At 40.5% G+C, this 22,290-nt stretch overlaps 1 protein-coding gene across 1 annotated transcript; it reads left to right on the forward strand.

Annotated features, from left to right (window-relative positions):
* The first annotated feature begins 1,253 nt into the window (after window positions 1-1,253).
* On the forward strand, window positions 1,254-16,979 carry LOC121720563. The gene is made up of 14 exons (XM_042106817.1): window positions 1,254-1,965; window positions 5,566-5,729; window positions 5,849-5,980; window positions 6,125-6,155; window positions 6,372-6,440; window positions 7,419-7,548; window positions 7,671-7,756; window positions 11,832-11,885; window positions 12,486-12,631; window positions 12,755-12,898; window positions 13,218-13,242; window positions 16,059-16,127; window positions 16,222-16,327; window positions 16,449-16,979. The coding sequence occupies exons 1-14, from the start codon at window positions 1,725-1,727 to the stop codon at window positions 16,531-16,533; spliced, it is 1,482 nt and encodes a 493-aa protein (XP_041962751.1). The 5' UTR covers window positions 1,254-1,724; the 3' UTR covers window positions 16,534-16,979.
* The last annotated feature ends 5,311 nt before the right edge of the window (window positions 16,980-22,290 follow it).

A 22,290-nucleotide genomic window follows, 5' to 3' on the forward strand; every position in this document is an offset into this window, starting at 1 on the left:
TTCCAAATTGGGTATGATATAGATAGATAGATAGATAGATAGATAGCAGGGCTCTACACTAACATTTTTTTCCAAGAGCACTTGTGCGCCCAAGTTAAAAAATGTAGGTGCACAGACAAAAATTTGGGCGCACAGTCAGTTCTGTACTTAACTTACACATAATCTAACACTGCAGCTAACAGTTAAACATGCCAGTGCACTTCAGCTTGTATTCGGTGTAAACAAACAAGCATACGTGGAAGCCTGGAGTTGTCAGTAGCGTTCTACCTTTGAATAAAATGGGAGTATTACCGGAGGCTACTTTTGTGCCTGTTCGCTACAGCTATATTTTGCATATTGCAGCCAATACGTCAACTGGGCTAAAAGGCATGTTAGGTTACCTTTCCTTCTCTCACTGCATTCTCAGAATCTCATCCTGTTCCTCCTATATCTAATGAATTCGGTGGATAGAAGAACTAATTTCTTCAATCTTTGTATCTTGGCTGGCTAGTCTAACTTTCCGCTTTTTCTGTGCGCTCTTGGATTTGATAGAAGCGACTACTAGCAAGTCACAACGCGAAACTGCTAACGTTGATGGGAGGTGTAGTTTTTATGCTGCATTCGCGACGTGATTCTATGGTTTGCACCAGTAATGTTTCTCGATGTTGCGGTGTATTTTGTAGACAAACATTGACATGGTTAGAAGTCATTCGCACCAGTGCGCCTAAATATTTTTTTGCACTCGCACGCCATCATTTTTACTCGCATGTGCGAGTGAAATGGGCGCACTGTAGAGCCCTGGATAGATAGATAGATACTTTATTGATATGCACCCTACACATAGATTACACAATGAATGACTTTCAATTTCAACCATTTTGGCATAAAAGCTGGCAACCCAAATAAGGAAGCGGGTGCTCACTGCACAGCCACTGAGTGATGTGTCCGAACAGCAGCATCTGGTGGTTGAATGTCATCGCGCTATCTATCATCGTTCGCCAAACATTCTATAGCAGGGCAATTCCACAGAAAATTGACTTTTTGTCACATCCATAACGCCAGTGAAATGCCTTGGCATTTGTATGATGTGAATGATAACATTAATTTTTTGTGCATTTTTTCTCATGTACATTCTTCAACCAAAAGTAGCAAATGCTCAAATTTCATGTAATCATTCACATCATACCATACCATCACATTTTATTGGCGTTATGGATGTTACAAAAAACGTAATTTTTCATGGAATTGCCCAGCATTCTTTATCTAGGGAAAAAGAAAACATTTTTGGGGGAAGACGTTCATCTGGCATTTGGATAACCGACAATCAACCTGTCGCATTGAGGTAAGATCATTATTCTCAATTATCTCAATTCTATAAATAGAATAGCCTGTCAACTGTTCGTTCGAAGTATCTGAAATTATTATGATAGTCGTAATTTTTTCTTATCAAGGTTAGTTGTGTTTACACATCGTTGATTGCACATGATTTTCTCTCGCATTGTACACAGCCAAATGGACCAAAAACACAACCTAAAATTGCGGACTTGTTTGTACGACGCAGGCCTACCTCACCATCTGCACCCCCTCGTCCCTGCTACACTACCGGGCTACCCAGCATTCAACCACAGAGGTTCACTCATGCTGGGTAGGGAGTTACACCTACCACTGGACAGGCTCCGCCCCACCGCAGTCCAGAACACACTTACACCAAAGTCAAAGCTTCAGTCACCCAACGTCAGAAGCAGATGAAACAGTGGTTTGACATGAAACAGTGGTTTGACAAGAAAAAGAGTCAGAAAAAGAGTCTGGTCAGGATACCAGATATCATTGTGGCAGACTGGGTGAGAGCTCGCCGACCGCACAGGGAGAACAAGATGGCCTCAATTTGGTCCAGTCCACAGCAAGTGGCCCGCCGACTGGGACCAGCCTCATACCTCCTTGATGATGATACCCGCTGGCATCTTGGAAAAATCAGCTTTTTCAAAAGTGTGTTTAGTTTCTGTCCAACTACATGTTACTCTTGTATGGAAATATACATAGAAGTCCATGAAAGACAGAAGAGCTTCAGGTTTTGAGCAACAGTGTGTGATGTATCAAAAATGTCATATTATGACAAATGTGTTTACAATGTGAGGCAAAAGTTTGCTTTTGCGATGTACTTACAATATTTTAAATGCTGTTTAATTTTGCATGTGATATGAAGCATTTAGCATTTCATGTGAGCAACAGTTGGATTTGTGTGTAGAGAAAAAAGACAGAGCTTTGAAAGCAGTTGTAAAAAAAAAAAAACTAACATCATCATCAGAAGAGGTTCCTGCAATACCATGGTGGCCCACTAGAGGCCGCGGCCCACCTGCAATAGCAATACCAGAGCCCGTCTACATTCCCTGGCAATACCTTCGTGGTCCAAAAAAACGGGACTTTCCAGTTAACGCAACATGTGATCTAATGGGGAAAAAAATGGGCTAGGCTAAAATGGCCAGTTCGATTCAGCCAATTATAACAAGTGCCGCTAGACCCGCCCAAGCACACACTGTAGGGTAGGATTGAGCTACACACTGGTAGCCTAGAGTTTAGACGGCAATGCAAAGGAACCGCTTCCACGCTCGTATCCTAGCCTACATTAGTGCCTATCCATCTTGCAACAGAATGATAACCACGGGACAAATTGTCGTCAGTATATTCACAGGTAGGCCTAAATTAACTTTTACAAACAGTTTATGTTTACTTAGCAGATGCTTTTGTCCAAAGCGAAATCACTGCTTGGCATTAAACTGAACAGTAAAAGTAGGCTAAAGTCATAGGCCTAAATAAAAAATATTTATAGACTACTAGGCTAAATAGATTTTAACAGGATGATAACAATTTCTATACGGATAGGTTAGCTTATCACCTTCCTTTAACTTTGTTATCATTAGCCTACCTTTTCATCAGGGATGTTTTGAGTTGGTGCCCTACGAAGCTCAAGTGTAGGGCGCGTAAATTTACAGTGTCGGTCTTCATCATTAGAACACGACAGTTCTGTGACTAGGCCTACTGTAGCGCATCTGGTTGATGGTGTCAAAGACAAGTCAGGGTCAAATTGATTTGTAACGTTACAGCCTAAAGGCTGATTTATGCTTCTGCGTTGAATCGACGGCATAGCCCCGCAGACCCTCCTGCGTCACCGCGAATCCCCCTCCGTGCCCTCCGCCCTGGCTCGACTTGCACCTCCGAAAATGTAGCCTAGCCTACTTCGTATCGAGGCGACGCAGACCGCAAGGACATGTGATTGTCAACTCGGTCTGTGTGTTGATAGTCGTTGTTTCAAACAGCCTACTAATAGCAACATGGTAGTTCACTGACATAGCCTAAACTTGGCAAATAAACTCAGACATATTTTGGTTACAATGACGGTGTTATATGTTTGTAAAGTGTCTATATCCGTAACGTTTTGAAATTAGCACTTCGTCTTCGCCTGCGCAACATCAGAGAATGTCTAATAAGGGCTCTGGCAACATCAAGCAGGCTTGAAGAGCGGAGTTCTAGAATCTTTGCTGGGACGCAGCACAACGTCTAATGCCGTAACATAGTCTAACAAATGATTGGCTAAGAGCGGTGTCAGATAGATATCTGAGCGGATATCATTGGTTAAAAACGTAAACAAGGCTATGTGCTGCTACGTCATATGTATTTGACAGAAAGTTAGCATCATGCCAAAACGTAAGACCTCGTTCAATTCAGACTGGACGAAAGTGCATGAGTTTATATCGAAAAGCAGTCGAGACTCCTTCCATGGCTTATTCAAACTTTGTCGATGTGACGTTGACGTAAGCAACTCACCCACTCACACACACACACACATACACACACACACACATACACACACACACACAGATGAAGACACTGAAGACAAGTCCCCAAAAGCCTGAAGCACTTTAGACTCACTCACACTCACACACACACACACACATGAAGACACTGAAGACAAGTCCCCAAAAGACTGAAGCATTTTAGAAATGCTATACTTTTTGAGCAGTTGAATGTATTTTTTTTTAAATCTCCTTTTTTATAACAGGTTATTTATGCTTTAAAAAAAAAAAAAAAAAACATTTTTTATTATGTATGTTCGTTTTTACATTTAAGTCCACACACATAACAGGTTATTTATGCTTTTAAAAAAAAAAAAAAAAAAAAAAAAAACATTTTTTATTATGTATGTTCGTTTTTACATTTAAGTCCACACATGTTATGCTTTGTGGCACTCTGCACTTTAAAAGATTCATCTCAGTGGTCAGTTTTTGAACACCACAAGGTATTGAATAACAAATACTGTGAACAAACACTTTTTGACTTTTCATTAATATTTTGTCCTACTCAGCTACACAAACATCATCTTTAAACCATACAAAATTGTATTGTAAATGAGAGTATACCAGAGTACTATGTACACCATAGTAATTTATTGATATGCCGCATAATGTCCTCCTTTTTGGTATTATGGAAGTGGTCACCCTACTTCGTCAGGAAGCAGTAGCCTACTTGGGCAGTTGTGCTAAAGTTTGCTTGCTTAGGCTACACTTAAACCAGAGCCCGTCTAACTGGCTGGCAGACACCTCGCAAATAACCTACTTACTTTCTGGTTACAGTAGCCTAACTAGGTCAGTTGAATGTACTGTGTCTATTTCTCAATACGTTTTACAAAATATAAGCAACAAAAGGCCAAACAAACCAAATTAATATTTTAGCACGACATTCTGGGGTTTGCCATTCTGACCGTTTCGGTGGTGAGCGACGCAGACACAGCGACACCGAAGCCACACACCCCCAGCACCACACACCACACATCGTCATCTGTCACTCGACTGCCAACCATCAGTAGGCTCTGAGTGATTAAACGCAGACATCCCGATAATTGGCAGCATGCCAGCAATAAACAACTCTCTCACAGACGCATCAGTCTAGGTGTTCATGAGAATGATGAACTTATTTCCTCCTCCTTCTACCTCCATCTCCTAGATACACTTGACTTCAGTACTAAAACTTCTGCAGTCATCCTCTGGTAATAGCATTAGGTGTTGTAGTATTTCTTACCTAAAGTCTTCTCTGCATTGTATTTAGTAAATAGAAGCCTATTTATTGTTATGTAAGGCGTCTTCTGCGTTAATAGCTTGAAGATATTCCTCATTTTGTAAGTCACTTTGGATAAAAGCATTTGAATGTATAAATGGGAAATCCATTACATAGATTTGGGTTATTCTTTAGTAGGCCTATATATTGATCCTTCATGGTATGTGGTGTATTGTAGAAGTACATTTTTGATGGTAATAATTTTGAAATTCTGAAAAACATTTCTCAAAATATAAGCATAGGTTTCTGTCATTCATGGTGTAAGCAATCTGTTAATGTTTTTTAATTTATAGAGATTAGCTTACATTCCAAGGGCTGAACGCAAGTTAACAAACACTGTATTAAATCAAGATAGCGGTGAAAAAATATTGTTGGCCCATGGCTCAACAAAAGACTAATTTAACAGACTTAACAGACAATTAGGTAGCCGAGTGTTTGAAAATGTTATTTACTGTGAGTGTATGTGTCTGTGTGTAGCGTTCTTGCTGTATGACATCAGTCTGCTCTCTGCGGCTCCTGTGACACTCCCACTTTCATGTGAGGGAAAGGTGCAACAAGACGGTTTGTTTGGATTTGAACTGCCACTCCTTGTGACTGACCTTTTGAAGGATCCATCCTGTGAAGTACAGCTGATTATAGAGGTAAACGTTTAGCAGAGAGATAAAGCAAGATAAAGAGATAAAGAATTCCTCAAACCCCGAGTGAAAAGATGTTTTGGGGCTACTTATTTCACTGTTTACTTTCCTGTTGTTTTCCACAGAACATTGTAAGGGCTATATATGAGAAGGGGGGTGTGCCTGGCCGTGTATCATCTCCAGTCCTGAGAGCCACAATGCACAGTTTCACTCTGAGCAGCTGCCCAAGCTCAGTCCTACTGGATGTAGACTGCGAGGTAAATTTGTCACAATTTCACCCAAAGATCTTCAGAAGAAACAACATTTTTATTTTACCTGCAATTAGCATCTGTCTGGTAGCCTATCTATTAATGTATTTTGTTTTAATGTATAATAATGCATTTCTATCCCGTCTCTGTTAGGCTAAACTCTCAAGAAAACTACAATGCTTTTGTGAGTACTTTTATACACCCATATTTCTTACAGTTGCATGAGAAGTTCCTAGACATGTTTGTAATGGAGAGACAATGTGAAGGGATGTACTGTGTGTATACATATATTGTCTACTGTCTATATTTTTTCCTGAAGCCTAATGCTAATGAAATATTACAGTGGATTGCATTATAATTCCTTTCTAATGTCTTCAGAGTTGTGTCTGTTTGCTCACAGGTACCTATTCTACCAGGACCATCCCAAACATCACCTCTTTTGCCACATCACTAACTACAGCACTGCAGAGTAAGTTAAAGATAGAAGGCTCTACTTTGATGGTCTGAAGTGTATGGGTTAATTAAGCAATAAGCCCTGAGAGGCCGTAGAATCAGCGTAACCTACGGACTCGAGTGGAACTATCAGTTTTAGAAGCACATTTAGGGCGTGTCCAGTCCACGTTTGCTATTTTCACGGTGGAATAAGTGATCAGATGTAGAGTGCCTTGTTCAAAAGGGCTGTTCTTATGTTTCTTAATTAATCATGGTTGTGTTTTGGGCCTAACACCCATTAAAGCAATGAGTGACATCTCTCCATAAGGAATCTGCGTGTACGCGAGATTGTGTATGTAATACCAGGATTCCTCTAAAGAATGCTTTACTAAAACATGTGTGTGACAAGCACAGTATAGCCTTCATGGATCTGCACTCGCCTAATATTTGAACAATGATTAGGCACGACTAGTATTGCGCAACGACAAAACAAAGTCTTACACTAAGTTATTTACTTTTCACTATTGACTGTCAATTGGTAACAATCAAAAACAAAGCCTAAAAAAAAGCAACACTTATCCCAATAATATTCAAATGACTGAATACAAATCCAAAGCACATTCATCCAAGCAGACCAGTCGTTTTGCCTGGGACTCGTTGTCCCACCAGCTGTTACATGTTGTGACAGTTGCGCCCTTTAGATTACATGTGCCTTTCACTTAAGACCAGATCTATTTTTTTATTTATTTATTGAGTGCGCGCTCTTGATCTGACAACTTGTGAACTTAAGCGTGTCTCAACTGCAGATACATACCCTTGACCACAAATAATGACTGTGAAAACTTAATTGAAAGCCTAGTCCCAAATAAACACTGGCCTGATATGGCTACAGGTTTGGACAAATAAGGCAAGCTTCAATTAGAAGCCTAGTTTGGTTTTATGGATTGCAAGGGGGTTTATTTTTGTTGTATAAAACCTCTTAAAAAAAACCTAATTGGCCTACCTCTTCTTTCAGCAAACAAGACCTCCAGCGATGACCCTGTTGCTACTGGTCCTATGATTGCCATTGGTATTGCCATTGGTATTGCCATTGGTATTGCCATTGCTGGTTTCCTCATCATCAGTGCTTTAGCGGTCCTATATAGGTATGCTTATGGGATGTAATCTGATGCCATGTGATCCATTTTCTATATATCCTTGATGTAATTTGACTTTGTCTTTCATATATGCATCCTTTACTTTGTTGTTGCTTACTTTATGATAACAGGAAGAAGATTATCGCCCTTTACCGCGTCTTTATGGAATGGAAGAACAGAAGCACATCAGCGAGAAGCTCCACTGAAGATCTTTCTGGTGATGAAAAAGAAAAGCTTGAAAGCTTCCCTCATGTTTGAATGAATGTTATTGTCAAGGTACAAAATGTATTTCAGTGTTTCCCACAGAATTGAATTGTATTTGTGGTGGTAGGTGAGTATTCTAGCAGTATTATATTATAAAGGATTTCATCCCATTTCAATAGTACAACATAGAAAATCATTGTGTGGTGATCAATTTTGATATTGTGGTGGGCCGCCACAAATTAGTCAATGTATGGGAAACACTGTATTTGTACAAAGGTGATGTGATCTGACTTATTTCATATGCCAAGGTGGTCTTTAAGGGTAGCTAGCTCACAAGTAGCCATCTTGCCAGGGGCAGAGCCAGATGTGGGGCACAGGCACACACTGTGGGCTTGTCAGCAGGAAACATCTCCAAGTATATATGTTTTCTTAGCCAAAACAAGCGTTTTACATTGATTTGATGCTGGTCAATGTGCTCTTGTCAATTGACTCAAGAACCAGTTTCTATCATTGTAAAGAAGTTGTTCTCCATGCACATGTAGCCTATGGTAGTGTGGTGGAAAACGTCATTCTAGTACTTGAAAATACTCTTACTTGTGGCATTTCATCTACAAACTTGCAAAACTTAAGTTATTGGTTTCTTCATATGTCAAATTGTGTATTTTCAGTTATGCTTTACTTAAATCAGTTTGGTTAATAATGCATAATTTGATATTGAATTTAAGTCTTTGATATGTATTGTTTTACTTTTCACTTTATGTTTATGTGCCACTGACTCCTCTGAGTCTGGGCCTGGCCACCCCATCAACATTTCTATAGAATCTCCACTGCATCTTGCTTTCCATTTTCCCCATGATGTTCTGGTGCTGTGTATTGTCTACTTTAATCCAAAGTGTTAAGGAGGCATTGGATAGGAACTAGGTTGGATGAGCCTATTGGGAACACATTTAACACAAGATTAGTTGGGACGGTGGTAGCGCAGTGGCTAAGGATGAAAAGTTGTGGGTTAGACTCCTGGCTTCCACTTAATCTCAAGTTGCTCTGGGGATGATGGGCCTGTACCATAATTTACCTTGTAAGTTGCTTTGAATATGAAAGATGCATGATTATGTTGTGCAGGCACATACATTTTCAATGTGAAGTACTTCTAATGTGTCACTCAAATTTAAGGGTGGGTAAGACATAAGTTTAGCTATTTATTTTGTATATTTTTATGACCATATTTATATACATTTAGATACATTTCTAAATATTTACACATATTTATATGTATGTCCATATAATACGTGTTCAGTTAGTAAATTAAAATGATATTGTGACGTTATTATTGTGTAATGTGGTTATTACAATAGTACGAATGTAAACACTATCCGCATGTCTGCTGAACATCAGTAAATGTAATGGCCTTTGAAGAAAGAAACTGTGAAGTGTTGTGACTGTGCAGATAACAACGCTCACTTTCAACAGTGTGACCTGATTCGACACGCATCATATTACAACTCTAGGAAGATCACCCCACGTCGTCACTGAAGACGTCACTTAAAAGAGAAAAAAGAGGGGGGGGGGGGGCAGTGCAGTGGAATGTGGGTGTGTAACTAGCCATAATTCTATAAACAGTATCCATTTACAGACACGCTGGTTCCTGCCACTGCTGTGATTGTACTTAATGTCCAAATCTGTTTGGTTTTGCTGTGCTGCCTGGGGTTGCTCAGTGTCTCTGTCCTCCTCTGTCCACCCAGTACCACTTGGATTTGCTACTTTCCCTGAGTGATGTGTAAGTGATGTGGACGGTATCTGCAAAGACACTCGAGCATGAAGGAAACCGCATGTCCATGCTTAAGTATTTCATGTCAATAACCCACCGAAGACAAAAAGAGAGCCATGACTTTCCTTTCTTTATTTTGCATTTGGCTGATATCATACATAAACTATTTCCCCTATTTATGCAAAAACAGTACTATAGGAATTTAACCATAAGAGCATGTGAGAAATAGCTTAGCTTTTCAGGCTAGCCCGTATAAAATCCCGATACTTTCCCTTGAGGTTATGTAAGCAATGCTGACTAAGTCCTGGCCATCTTTCCTGATCTGCCTGTATAGGGCAGCATGGTGAAAGGGAATTTCCTCAACACATTCTGAGAGAGAGAGAGAGAGAGAGAGAGAGAAACGGTAAGTTTCAAATAGATGGCAAGTAATTTAAGTATGATCTATTCAAGTATGCCCTGTGGTCTAAATTAATGTCCACAGGAAAATATATAAATAGATAAATAAAACACTCAGAGACAGAGTCCTGGCTGAGCTAATCACTAATCAGTTGAAAATGATCAAACTGGTTAAAGTGACTACAGCACAGGCTTTTCTTGTCTCAAGGGGTTGCTCATTTTATTCCCCCAAACACTAGAAATAAAGACTCTTATGATCACACGGTCTGTTAGGTCTGATTCAATATGTCTGTTGTACAGTATATTCAGTTTTTCCAACCCAAATCAATCAATCTTTTATACAAATAATACTGTAACTGTCTCCTCTTCCTTTCACTCACACATTACATCCACAGGGCTATATTGAGCTCTTCAGGCCATTTCACAATAGGACTGTGGCAGGATAGCCACAGCAGTGGAGAAGACGGAGGAGACCAAACAGATTTCAACGAAAGGCTTCGTTTATTTTTTTTCCTTTTCCCCTTTTCTTAAAATCGTGCAAATATTTACAGTGTCAACCATGCATGAAAAATACGCAAAACAAAACTGTAGCAAAACAAAAAGAAATAGGCATAAGTAGCCAGGCTAAGTCCTCAGACCCTGAACCACTATCAACCACAATCAATTGACAGACATGTTCCCATCACTACCATCACCGACATAGTGAGGCTCTGGGGCCTAATACAGAGCATTGCTATCCGTAGCCCCGCCCCCTGGATAACCCCACTGTCAAAAATAATCAATTAACTAAATAACAACATTGTAATTACCAAATAACAAATCAAACAAGAAAACACATAATACACAAACACATACAATAATTGACATGTACAAAAACACCTTACTAAACCCCTAAAAATAGCTTTAATTTATTACCCCTAAAACACCCCCGTAACAATGGGCTGCCCCACAATGAACCCGGGAAACCCCTCTATTTCTTCCCAATGGAACAGTCCATCTGTTTCCCCACACGCAACGCGGAAGTACGTTTTTAACGGCGGGTGAGTGAATGGCTTACGGAGTTGTGATAGAAAATGTTTAATCAATAAATTACGTTTTTAACAGCCAGTGTGCATTATTTTACTTGTTGATACTAGACAAAGAATATACAGAAGAGAAATGAGAATGACAATATATCTTACGTGAATGTTTGAATCAGTGAGCTGCACAAACTATAGCCATCTAGAAGTGCTGGTAGGCCTTTCCCTGCACTCTAAAAACTAAGTTCGGCCCTGTGTAAGTAATCTATGGTAAATGGTGATTAATGACAATGTTAAGAAGATAAACAGTACATACGGTAATGAGAATGAGTAGCGTCAGGACAGGACAGCAGTGATTTAAAGATGCCGGCAAATGGCCGCCTGCGCGCTGCGCGCTACATGCGCGTGTGCGTCACAGCTCAGTCTGTGACAAGGACACAGAAAATAGGGAGGGAGACGATGACAAACAGCCTATTATTGAAGTATAAAGTTAACACAGTTAAAGTTAAAATACATAAAGTATAAAGTATTGTGAATATCTACTTACCAATGAGGCACGCCTTGAGAAATGTCACAGTTCTAAGCTTTATCTTGTTATTCCGAAATAAAGAAGTGATTTGTACACCCCATGCTCAGTATAGGTTGTTGAATAGCCTACACATTTTTGTCTTTGGTGAAATGGATTGCGAAACACGGGCACATTTCTCTTTCCTCTACCCTCTCCACGTGCCAACACGCAGTAATACCCCTATAGAATCTATATATACGCAGTAATACCCCTATATAATCTCTATATACGCAGTAATACCCCTATATAATCTCTATATACGCAGTAATACCCCTATATAATCTATATAATGCCTCGTAAGAGCCTAACCGCGCCCTTTTCCCTTTCCCTCTCTTTCCAGACTATCCACTTTCTCAAAAGAAATCGCTCTTGACGTCAGAGAGAAATGGTTGTGGTGGGTACATGTAAACGGGGTGGAGCCACATATTAGCGTATAAATTACGCTGGACTCAAGGCTTCATTCATTCGTTGAGCTTACTCTGTGACAATGACTATGCCAGAAACCATCAGTGTGATCACTGGTAAAGTATATGTTTTTGAGCAATGCTTATGGTCATCTAGAAATATTCTATTGTGTGTCTTTTTAATGAGTCAATGTGGTTTGACTGACAAGTTCTAAAGAGCCCTGTGTTGGCTGTGTTAGGTTAGGGGTAATAACATCTCATGTAACTGAAAGACTTGAAAAGTTTTTGAGTTGATTGTTGAATGGGTGGTTTAAAATAGATACTGTCAAGTAGAAACCGTCTCTGTAGCCTAATCTGTGTTTGAGCATAGGTTGTAACTTGTTACTCTCCTTTGAAATGCTCTTAAAAATGTCTGTTTTAAGTGCTTAAACTTAGTCGTGTGTGTGTGTGTGTGTTGTGTGTGTGTGTGTGTGTTGTGTGTGTGTGTTGTGTGTGTGTGTGTGTGTGTGTGTGTTGTGTGTGTGTGTGTGTGTGTGTGTGTGTGTGTGTGTGTGTGTGTGTGTGTGTGTTGTGTGTGTGTGTGTTCTCAGTCCTGCTGTCTGTCATCAGCAGTCTTCACGCCACTCCTCTAGCATCATCCTGTAAGGCGGCAGTGCAGCCTGATGGCTCGTTTGTCTTTCAGTTGGGGTTAGACTCAACTACACTCTCTGACTGTGAACCTCAAATCATTGTTGGGGTAATTTCACACACACACAGACACACACACACACACACACTAATAGGTACACAGTATAAAATTAGTTTTTCAATCAAACAATTAACTGATTTATTTACTGCCATTCTTCTATACTTTCCAAAGGAAAAGAAAAATGTGTGTGCTGTGTATGAAGGAGGGAAAGTGCCAGCTTCCTGGCTGCCACCAGTCCTTGGGGCCACAATGTTCAACTTCACTTCGAGCAGCTGCCGAGATGTTAAGATTGGCTTGGACTGTCCACACTTATTTGTAAGCAATGCTTACAGTTATTCTCTAAACATGTTTACTGTGGCTTTGTGTTGGTGTGTGGCTCCTTTAAGAAGCTTTATGCAGAGTGTGAGTGGTGGAGACTAGAGTATGCATGGTTATGTAGAGTATGCATGGTTATGTAGAGTATGCATGATTATGTAGAGTATGCATGGTTATGTAGAGTATGCATGGTTTGGGCCACTCCACATTAAATGAAGTTGTAACTCTTCAATTCCCCATTGCTTCTAGTTATGATCTGAAGCTAAAGCAGGAAAAATTAACAACTGAAATGTCTATTTTTCTGTTCTTTTTTTAACAGCCCCGTAAATACCTGCCTTGCTCCTGTAAGTGTAGACCTATTTGTATACTTTACACCCTTGGTTTACAACAGAGTTTGTTCATATTTAAAAACGTTTTTTTATTAAAGATAGAATATATCTCTGATAATGTAAATGGTCATTGTGACCTTACTTCACTGCTTTACAGTTTTACATTTGTATACACTTATGTCTGGTCTGCTCAGCAAGGCCCATGACAGGCTACAATATGTCCAGAACTCAGCTGCCAGGGTCTTAACACGCACAAAACCCTGGCAGTAAATTATTACACCCATCCTCATACAATTCCCCTGGCTGCCAGTCAAGTCACAAATCACTTTTGAAATCCTCCTCCTCACCTACAAATTCCTCCACACACTTGAAGCCCAGTATCTTACTGATCTCCACCCCATGTCAACCGCGGCCCCTGCGGTCCTCTGACTGGATCAGCTTGCCATTCCCTGCACCAGACTCCGGACCTTTGGGGACAGAGCCTTCTGTGCTGCTGCCCCCCCAGTCTATGGAACAAGCTACCCCTCCATTTATGCACTGCCCCCTCACTAGGCGTGTTCAAAAAACACCTACACAGGGTTCCCGCGGATCCTTAAAAAGTATTAAATACATCTTTCGGTTTGTAAGGCCTAAAAAAGTCTTAAATTGACTGGAATGTCTTGAATTTTCGAAAAGGAGGTATTGCAGTTTTTTTCTGATTGCTTAAGCACATTTTTTGTAACTATGGCTTTTTTTGCAAAACTCTACACACAAATGGCAAAACCTCTCACCCAATCAGCAAAACATTGTAGTTCTCTTGCAAAAGCTAACACACCTTGCTTAACTCTTCACACCTTCGTAAAAATGGTGTTTTCGTATCTAACAGTAAACACAAGCCATCACAATAGTAAGCACACAATGTGCCAACAACACACTGATGGTATGAATAAAAAACACATCTGGCTTTTGCTTTCTCTGTGCACAAGGTAGACTATGTCAGTTTGAGGTCATACTTTTGTCATAGTTCTGTAAACATACAGGGATCCCAACTTCAAGTATTAGTGTTTATTTACACACATCAAAACAAACACAAGTGTGTTTTTCCAAGTCAAAACACAAAATAGCATTTCACTGAGACAAAACAAATCAGTCTACATCGGGTCGTCTCTCAAAATTGCCGTATCCAGGCCTGACATGACAATATCCCCACATGTAGACTGTTTTTTTGTCTGTTTTTTTCTCTTCTCACTCTTCCTGCTCACTCCATCGTACCCATTGTACATTACCCGTGGCTTATTTATAGTGCTTAGGCTGATTGCAAAGTGAACTAATTATCTAAAACAGTTTTCACATGAGAAAGTGTGCCAGAGAGTTGGCAAAATAGTGTAAATAATAGCCATTGTGCCTACAGTTGTGCAAACTGAGTGCAAAGCAGTGTTTGTGCTTTTAGTTTTGCGAACTCAGTGAGTGATTTTGCCATTTGTGTGTAGAGTTTTGCAAAAAAAGGCATAGTTACAAAAAATGTGTTTAAGCATTCAGAAAAAACTGTAAATTTGTGTATGGGACTGCCAGCGAGTGCGAGAGAGCGAGTGAAATGTCTCCATCCGGTTTCGTGTAGGCTAATTGTGGCTCTAAGTGCAGTCTCAAGCCGGACGCTCATTTGTCCTCCTTTTTGGAGTTGCGCTGGGCTTCTAGAATCTTTGCTCGGACGCAGCATCGTTTCACAAATTATGGACGCGAAGACTGCTGGTCAAATTATGCGCGGTGCTTCTGTCACTCGTCTGATAATTTGCAGCGCAATTGATAAAGGAACCACAGACCGACAGAGGAAACACACATTAAGTTGATCTGTTGCATCTCTAGCGTGTTTTGCTGGCCTAGCCTAAGTAAATATCTGTCTAAGTTATAATAGGCCTACCTGTAATATCTGTCTGCATCTTGCTTTCCAGCCTTTCCCAGTACTTCGCAAAAGTTGTGAAATATAACCGCATAGGCCTATTTTTTTTTTATGTCGGCGACTGGCTACATAAAAAAACGCATCTGTAAATGCATTGATAATATGTGCGTGCTTGAGACCAAACCAGCAGGTTTTACAATGTTTCAGTCAAGCTTTGGTTCGTTTAAATACAACTGGTATGCAAAATGTAAAGAAGTGGATTAACTTTGATTTGCTGTGCTGCATATGGGACAATAGATGCCAAGTTAGTAGGCTTATTGAAATATTGAAATAGTCTACCTTTGAAAAAAAAATTGAAGGGAGTCCAGTCCAGTACACATGTTTGGCAAGTAGCCTAGGCTACTACAGACACAGGTGAAGAACAGCCTCAGACAGTAGCACAACCAGATATGTACAGCCAGCTTCAAAAGCAAGCAGCCCAGACCCTAAAATTGGGCATTTATAGCTGTGACGGTAAATACACAATTATTTGTTTTTGCCAAAATATATTTGGTAACGTCTGTAGACATCCAAAATGGGGTGGGTGTTAAAAGTAGTAGAAAAAAACTATTGCATAAAACAGTTTTAAGTTGTATCTTTTTTGCCGTGGTATAGTCTTAATTTTTCCATTTAGATGTCTTGAAAAGGTCTTAAAAGTCTTTAAATTTGCACTTGGAAAATGTGCAGATACCCTGCCTAAAAAAACACCTGTTCTCTGAGGCCTTTGGCCTCTGACCCTTATTCCCTACCCATCCCTTGTTTGCCAAGCGACCTGGGTATCCTGAAAGACATATACATTTAAGCTATTATTATTATTATAAATATACTCAAATGTCTGTACGTACTGTGCAGTGAAATTCAAGTTAATATGACATTCCAGCACCTTGTATCTGCTCATCATCTGTTTTGATTACAGGTGACTCCTCCAGTAGCATGGCCCAGACATCAAGCTCCACAGCCAGGCCACTTGCCTCTGTGTCAAACTGTAAGTCGAGGATATAAAACCACAACAGGCTAGATAATTGCCATCAAAGTGTACTGAACGTTAAATGGGTATTATTTTGTCCTTCTTCCCTCAGCGGCCGAGACCCTCCATGACAAGTCCCCTTTTCCAGTGGGTGCTGTTATCGGGTGCAGTGTTTTTGTAGTGATCATAACTCTTGCCTTCATTGTCTTCAGATGCAGGTATGCTACTCAAACATTTCATCCAGATTATCTTACTTGACCTGTTATTTTATTCATTAACACAATTTTCTATTATGTTCTAATTTTTGTTGTTCATTTTGTTATTCATGCATTACATAAGGAAGAGGATTAACAAAGAGCCCACAAAAGCCAGCACATCTGCATCAAACTCCAACGAAGACCTTGTTGGTCCTTTGAATCCATAGTCCTTGGTCCTGACATCCATTTTAACAAGAATTCACTTCACTGCCTGCTTTTCTATGTATCTCAATTGTCAGTGTGATACAGGACAGAATATGCTGTTCGGCCAACCATTGGCTTTTGGTTTTGGAGGGGGCGAGATATGTGTTGATAACCATCATCATCATCACACACAGAAAATATTGTTGACAGCCATGACTTCAAGTAGGCCTAGCTAGTGCACAGAGCCAATAGTTCTACATTTCCAATGAACAAATACAACCACTTGGTTTTCACGTTCATGTCAAGAGGAAATGACGTGGCCACTATGTAGACAGTACATTTGTATGGATGGATGATTCTGGGTCTTTGTCATCTCTTAGGCTGCAACTGTGAACACTTCTTTCATTCATATTTATTTGTTTTTCTTACATGTATTTATTTTTCTTTTTTAATGTATTGATATTATGTTTATATTTGTGTACATGTTTGTTAATAATAAATTAATGTTCATAATGTCTCAATTGTTGTATGTATTTGGATGATGTGGGTATTTATTTTTGCAGTGCAGTAAGTTTCTGCATAAGAAGAGTGTAAACAAAGTAGGACAACACTTTGAGGAACTCCAAAAGGTGCAGTCCAACACATGAAGACAAATGTAACTAAATTCTCCTGTTATGTGTGAGTGAGCTCACAAAGAAACGGTATTCACACAGTATGGCTCAGTTAATAAAACCAAACCAAGTCATTATTCTAGCAAATCAACACTGTGCTTTAGGAGCATGGAAGGAAAGGGGGCATCAGACTGTTTAGCTAAAACACCAACAACCTGATTGGCTAGTGTGTTGTGGTGTGATAAAGTGATGTAATGGTAGCGCGATGAGGCAACACAGATCATGTGGTTCAAACAGCAGGATGTGGGGAGTCAGGTGAGGTGTTGATGTCCTCAGCAATGAAAAGGTGTCTATCTGAACATTCCCATACTTATCTATAAGGCTCTGCTCTATACCAGTCCCATTGGGTACAGACCTCTGTGTTCATATGTCTCATAAAATATAAAGGCTAATCAACCCCTTAAGCTGTGTTAAAGCATAATTCATCTCAAAATTCCCAGCCATATGTGTGTTGTACACAAGTAACCCAGGGTTGTTACACCTACTCTATAGATATAATCAGGTTTTAAAATTACTGGCGTGTTTGCATTGTGAACAAGCAGCCTGAGGTTCACTCTTTGCTGCTCAATAGAGACCTGGGGTAGAGGGGTATTACAGTAATATGATACACAGGGTTCTGAGGGCTTGTGTGTTATGATCTTCATGGTTCCTGAAGATCATAACACACATAACACACAAGCTCATCAACTTGTGCTGAACATATCTCACTCAGGTGGGGGTGGGGGGGGGGGGGGGGGGGTGTTGACTGGGGAGTCCCGTTCTCTGCCAGCAAGATGGATGTCTCTCTCTCTGACATCCTTGCCAAGCCATGAGGGGAAAAACGGTTGTTTATAAGTTCATGTACAGAATTCACTTCTAGCATGAAAGCGGAGTCTGAAAATGGAATGGAGGTGCTGGAATTTTGAAATAGAAAATCTGTAGGAATCCTGTTTACCACAAGTTGTCTCTAATTAAGATAGAACTTAGGAGTAGGCTATCAGTGTGTGGCATCTTGGAAAAGGTGACTCATGCTACCATATCTGTAACTGTCTACCATAAAGTGTACAATGAACTAAAAACACATAAACTATAAGCATTGCAAAATGCACATATTATGTGCCTTTATTTTTGCATTGTTCAGACAAAAGTAGATACGTTTTATTCCCAGTTACAACACGAGGCTACTACAAAATGTGGAATGTGATGAGATAAGGTGACGCAAATATACATGGCTTAGTGTCAGAATGTTGGCCAATATTTCCATGAGTAGTTAGGCCTGTTTTACACCAGATGTGTTGTGCGTACAGTACATGACGTCTGTGTACCATCTAAGTTTTACACACACACACACATTTTCACACCGCCTGCATGAAAATCATTGAAAATCTTTCTGAATCTGAAAACTTCCCCTGACTGGCGCAATGTGTTTACGTGCATCAGGCACCACAGACCGGAATCATCCCACTGAAGACATCACTCCTTTCTATAAAAAAAATTAGGCAACAACCAAGAGCACTTTTTTTCTGGCAGCAGTGGGCTGTTTTGCGATGGTGCCTTAAAGTGATGTGAAAAGTCATATCTCAAAAAAGGGGGCAAATCATTGGCGGAGCGAAGGGGTGGCTTCGGGGGCTCAAGCCCCGAATTTTTTTAACTTTAAATTTAACTTCCCCTCGGTTTCTCTATAAATGTTAGCAAATATCCCTTATTTTCAAAGCCCAATATTGACAGATAATGTGATTTCCCACACGATGAGTTTAGGCAAGAAAAACTATTGTCAAGACATTAGGCAATTAGGCTACTGTACCCCGGAATACAAAAATAAACTTCAGAAAGACATAAAGTTTGTTGTAGGCCTACTGTATTCAGAGTCTCAATGACCGAATCAGTAGATTTACCTGTTGACAATAGTTGACGGTCTTATTATGTATATTATGTTTATATTTTTGTACATGTTTGTTAATTCACGGATTGGGATGATTTGGGACATTTTTTCTAAAATACCAACAACTATTGAGAGAGAATATTCCAAGATTCTTTGATTCATTTTTCAAAACAATCAAGAAACTATCTGGTATCAAAAACTTGTTTTGCACGTCCTCTCAGGTCACGTGAGGGATGACCCACCTCCACTTCCCACTACACAGGCAAACGAATGTTTCAACAAACAATAGGAGACCAGAGGGGTATTTCACAAAGGCAGAATTAAGACATCCAAGATAAGTGATAAAGCGAGGTTTGACATAGCGTTGTCTGGTCATCCTATCTAAACTCGTTTCACTAACGCCAAGATGAGTAGGAGCAACTATGTCAAGCCAGGTGTAAGTTATTCAGGATGTGTGCGCATTCTCGTTTCTGCTCCAAAATGCCCACGGTTGGAATAAAAAAGACGCGGAAAATAGCGTCATTCACACAAAGTGAACAACCGCTTTTGATATAGACTAACAATGAAGTAAAGTTGTCCTTTTTGGAATGGGGAATCATGGCTATTTCTGTAAAACAGCGTGAGTAGGCGTGGTAGACCAACTGAATGCAAATTTACGTATGCACCCACGTGTGAGTGCTTTCTTGACTTGGCACGCAACGTCATTAAGAAAGCGCTTGCCTCTGCAAAGATGCACATAGTATGATATACCTTAATATTATAGTTGAAAATACCTCCGAGAACTTGCCCCTCCACTTCCAATCAACTACAGTAGGCTATTCATCAAACGTCTATCAAAATAAGCAAACAATAAAGTACCTAGGCCTATGTTAATAATTATAAGGTTATCACAATTAAAATAATAACTATATGGTAGTAGGCAGACAATCTGTTTTGTTTTGCGAGCAAATACATTAAGCAAATGGAATAAAGCTCCTTAAAAATGGGCACGGAGGTCTGATGTGAATGACAGCTAGCTGAACCAATAAGACAACATAATTACCATTAGAATTAACTTAGCTTGGCCGTTAGCCTGGTCGGGACCAGGCTAGGTGCAGAGAATAAATCCCCATGGTAACTTATGTGCCATCTCTTTTGTGAAACCAAGTCAAGGCTAAGTTCATCCAGGATAACCTAAAAATCCCAGCTTAATCCCTTATCTAGGTTTTGTGAAATACCCCTCAGGATTCGAATATCATCTAAACATCTGTCCTCTGCCACACTGCTTGACCAATGTGTGTTTTGATTAGTCAGAGCAGTTGATGGCTTCTGTCTGATGCTGTTTGCTATACTGCCAAGACTGATCAGTGCCTAAGGTTTTTGGGTACTTCCCATCACTTCATTGAGAAAACCAAAACAACTCATTCATACTTCCTGCTAGTTGCATAGCTTTCACCACAAGAGAACATATTGACCTGATTCTAAAATTATCACACACACAGATTTTGGTGCATTTTTTTTGCGCCAGTCAGCTTCATATCGCCTCTTTGCCCCTTATGCTGTGTGAGAGCATAATTAATCTCAAAATTCCCAGCCATATGTGTGTGTGCATGTGTGTTGTACACAAGTAACCCAGCGACTCATGTTGAAGAGGATGAGTTATGGGGTTGTGACCCAGGGTTGTTACACTATACAGTCGATATAATCAGGTTTTAAAATCACTGGCATGTTTGCATTGAGGTTCACTCTTTGCTGGTTAATGACGGTAGAATTTATTTTGTGTGAGAGGGGAAGATAAGTGAACATACACAATCAAACAATACAGGCAAATAGAGTAATACACAGGATTAAAAAAAATGCTTGTGATGTTGGAGGGCAACTTCAATTTCCTGTCACAGTCCGGCCCAGAATCCCCACTTGGTCTGTGATCTGTCATGCCTCATCACTTATGCTCATGCTCTTTTGGATTACTGTTTTTTGACCTAAGCCTGTTTTTTGGACTTGTGAATTGGACTCAACCCTTTTGGAAACCTTTGCTTTGACCTTGCTTTCTCTTGTTGGCAACGTGCGGAACTCTATGGCATAATCATACACTGACCGTGAGCCTTGTCGGAGTCCAATGATCTCTCTCGCTGCTTCTCTGCCAGAAAAAGAGCGGTCAAAACTCTCCTCATCTCATCAGTAAAGTCCTTGTAGCTGGAGCAACATGGAGCATTAGCATCCCATAGGGCTGTCCCCCACTCTCGGGCCCTCCCAGTGATGAGTGTGATGATGTAGGCTACACGGGAGCGTTCTGTGGGAAAAGCTAGAGACTGCAGTTCCAAGGACAGAGAACATTGAGACAAGAAAGACCGACAGGTACCTGGATCTCCATCATATGGCTGGGCAGCAGGAAGCCTAGGCTCTCTAAAGGGTGACGGAGACGGAGTCTCAGCTGTTCCATCTCTGCTGGTTCCATGTTGGCCAGATTGTACTGTCAGGGCCGGTGAGGCCAGGTGAGTTGCTGTGGAACCAAAAGCAGACTCGGGAAGCAGAGAGTATATTTAGTGGGTTTTAATGACAGAACACAGGAATCGGCAGCCAGGCAGAGTGACTTGACAAAACAGTGCAAACTCAAAAAATCCAAAAAACGGCAGAGGTACAGGCAGGTTTCAGTCAAAATCCAAAAGAGCATGAGCATAAGCGAGAATCCACTGCGAAAAACATGACAATCTGGCAAAGAGTGTTTCTCCTAGCACTGCTCAAATGCTATGGCTGACGAGGAGAGTGGCAACAGGTGTGACAGTGCAAGCGCTGATGATTGGGCAGCTCCCCTGTCAGTCAACTAGGATCCAGGACAGAGGGAAAACCTAGAATGGAGTCCAGGGACAGCAGAGGCACAGACAGATCACAGACCTGGAATGGAGTCCAGGGACAGCAGAGGCACAGACAGATCACAGACCTGGAATGGAGTCCAGGGACAGCAGAGGCACAGACAGATCACAGACCTGGAACGGAGTCCAGGGACAGCAGAGGCACAGACAGATCACAGACTAAGTGGGGATTCTGGGCCGGACTGTGACATTTCCAACGTGTATTATTGTTGTGACTGCTTTGAGACAAGACATGGGGGTGGATATGCTGAATGTGAGTGCATTGCCTGCTTTTGAAAGGAAAAAAGTAGAGTAAGCAGAACTGGTATCAGAAGCATTTATGGAACATGACTAGAAAGCACACACAAGACCAGTGACCATCTTGTTTTGCCACCTTATGGTCATTTCCTGTCTTGT

This window comes from Alosa sapidissima, chromosome 10 (genome assembly GCF_018492685.1).
Source record: "Alosa sapidissima isolate fAloSap1 chromosome 10, fAloSap1.pri, whole genome shotgun sequence".
NCBI lineage: Eukaryota > Metazoa > Chordata > Actinopteri > Clupeiformes > Clupeidae > Alosa > Alosa sapidissima.

Bases quoted from the DNA above. Each gene is read 5' to 3' on its own strand.
- LOC121720563 (XM_042106817.1), top strand. From the start codon at position 1,725: ATGAAACAGTGGTTTGACATGAAACAGTGGTTTGACAAGAAAAAGAGT. The intron at 5,981-6,124 runs GTAAATTTGTCA...CGTCTCTGTTAG, and splicing joins TACTGGATGTAGACTGCGAG to GCTAAACTCTCAAGAAAACT. The intron at 16,328-16,448 runs GTATGCTACTCA...GCATTACATAAG, and splicing joins TTCATTGTCTTCAGATGCAG to GAAGAGGATTAACAAAGAGC.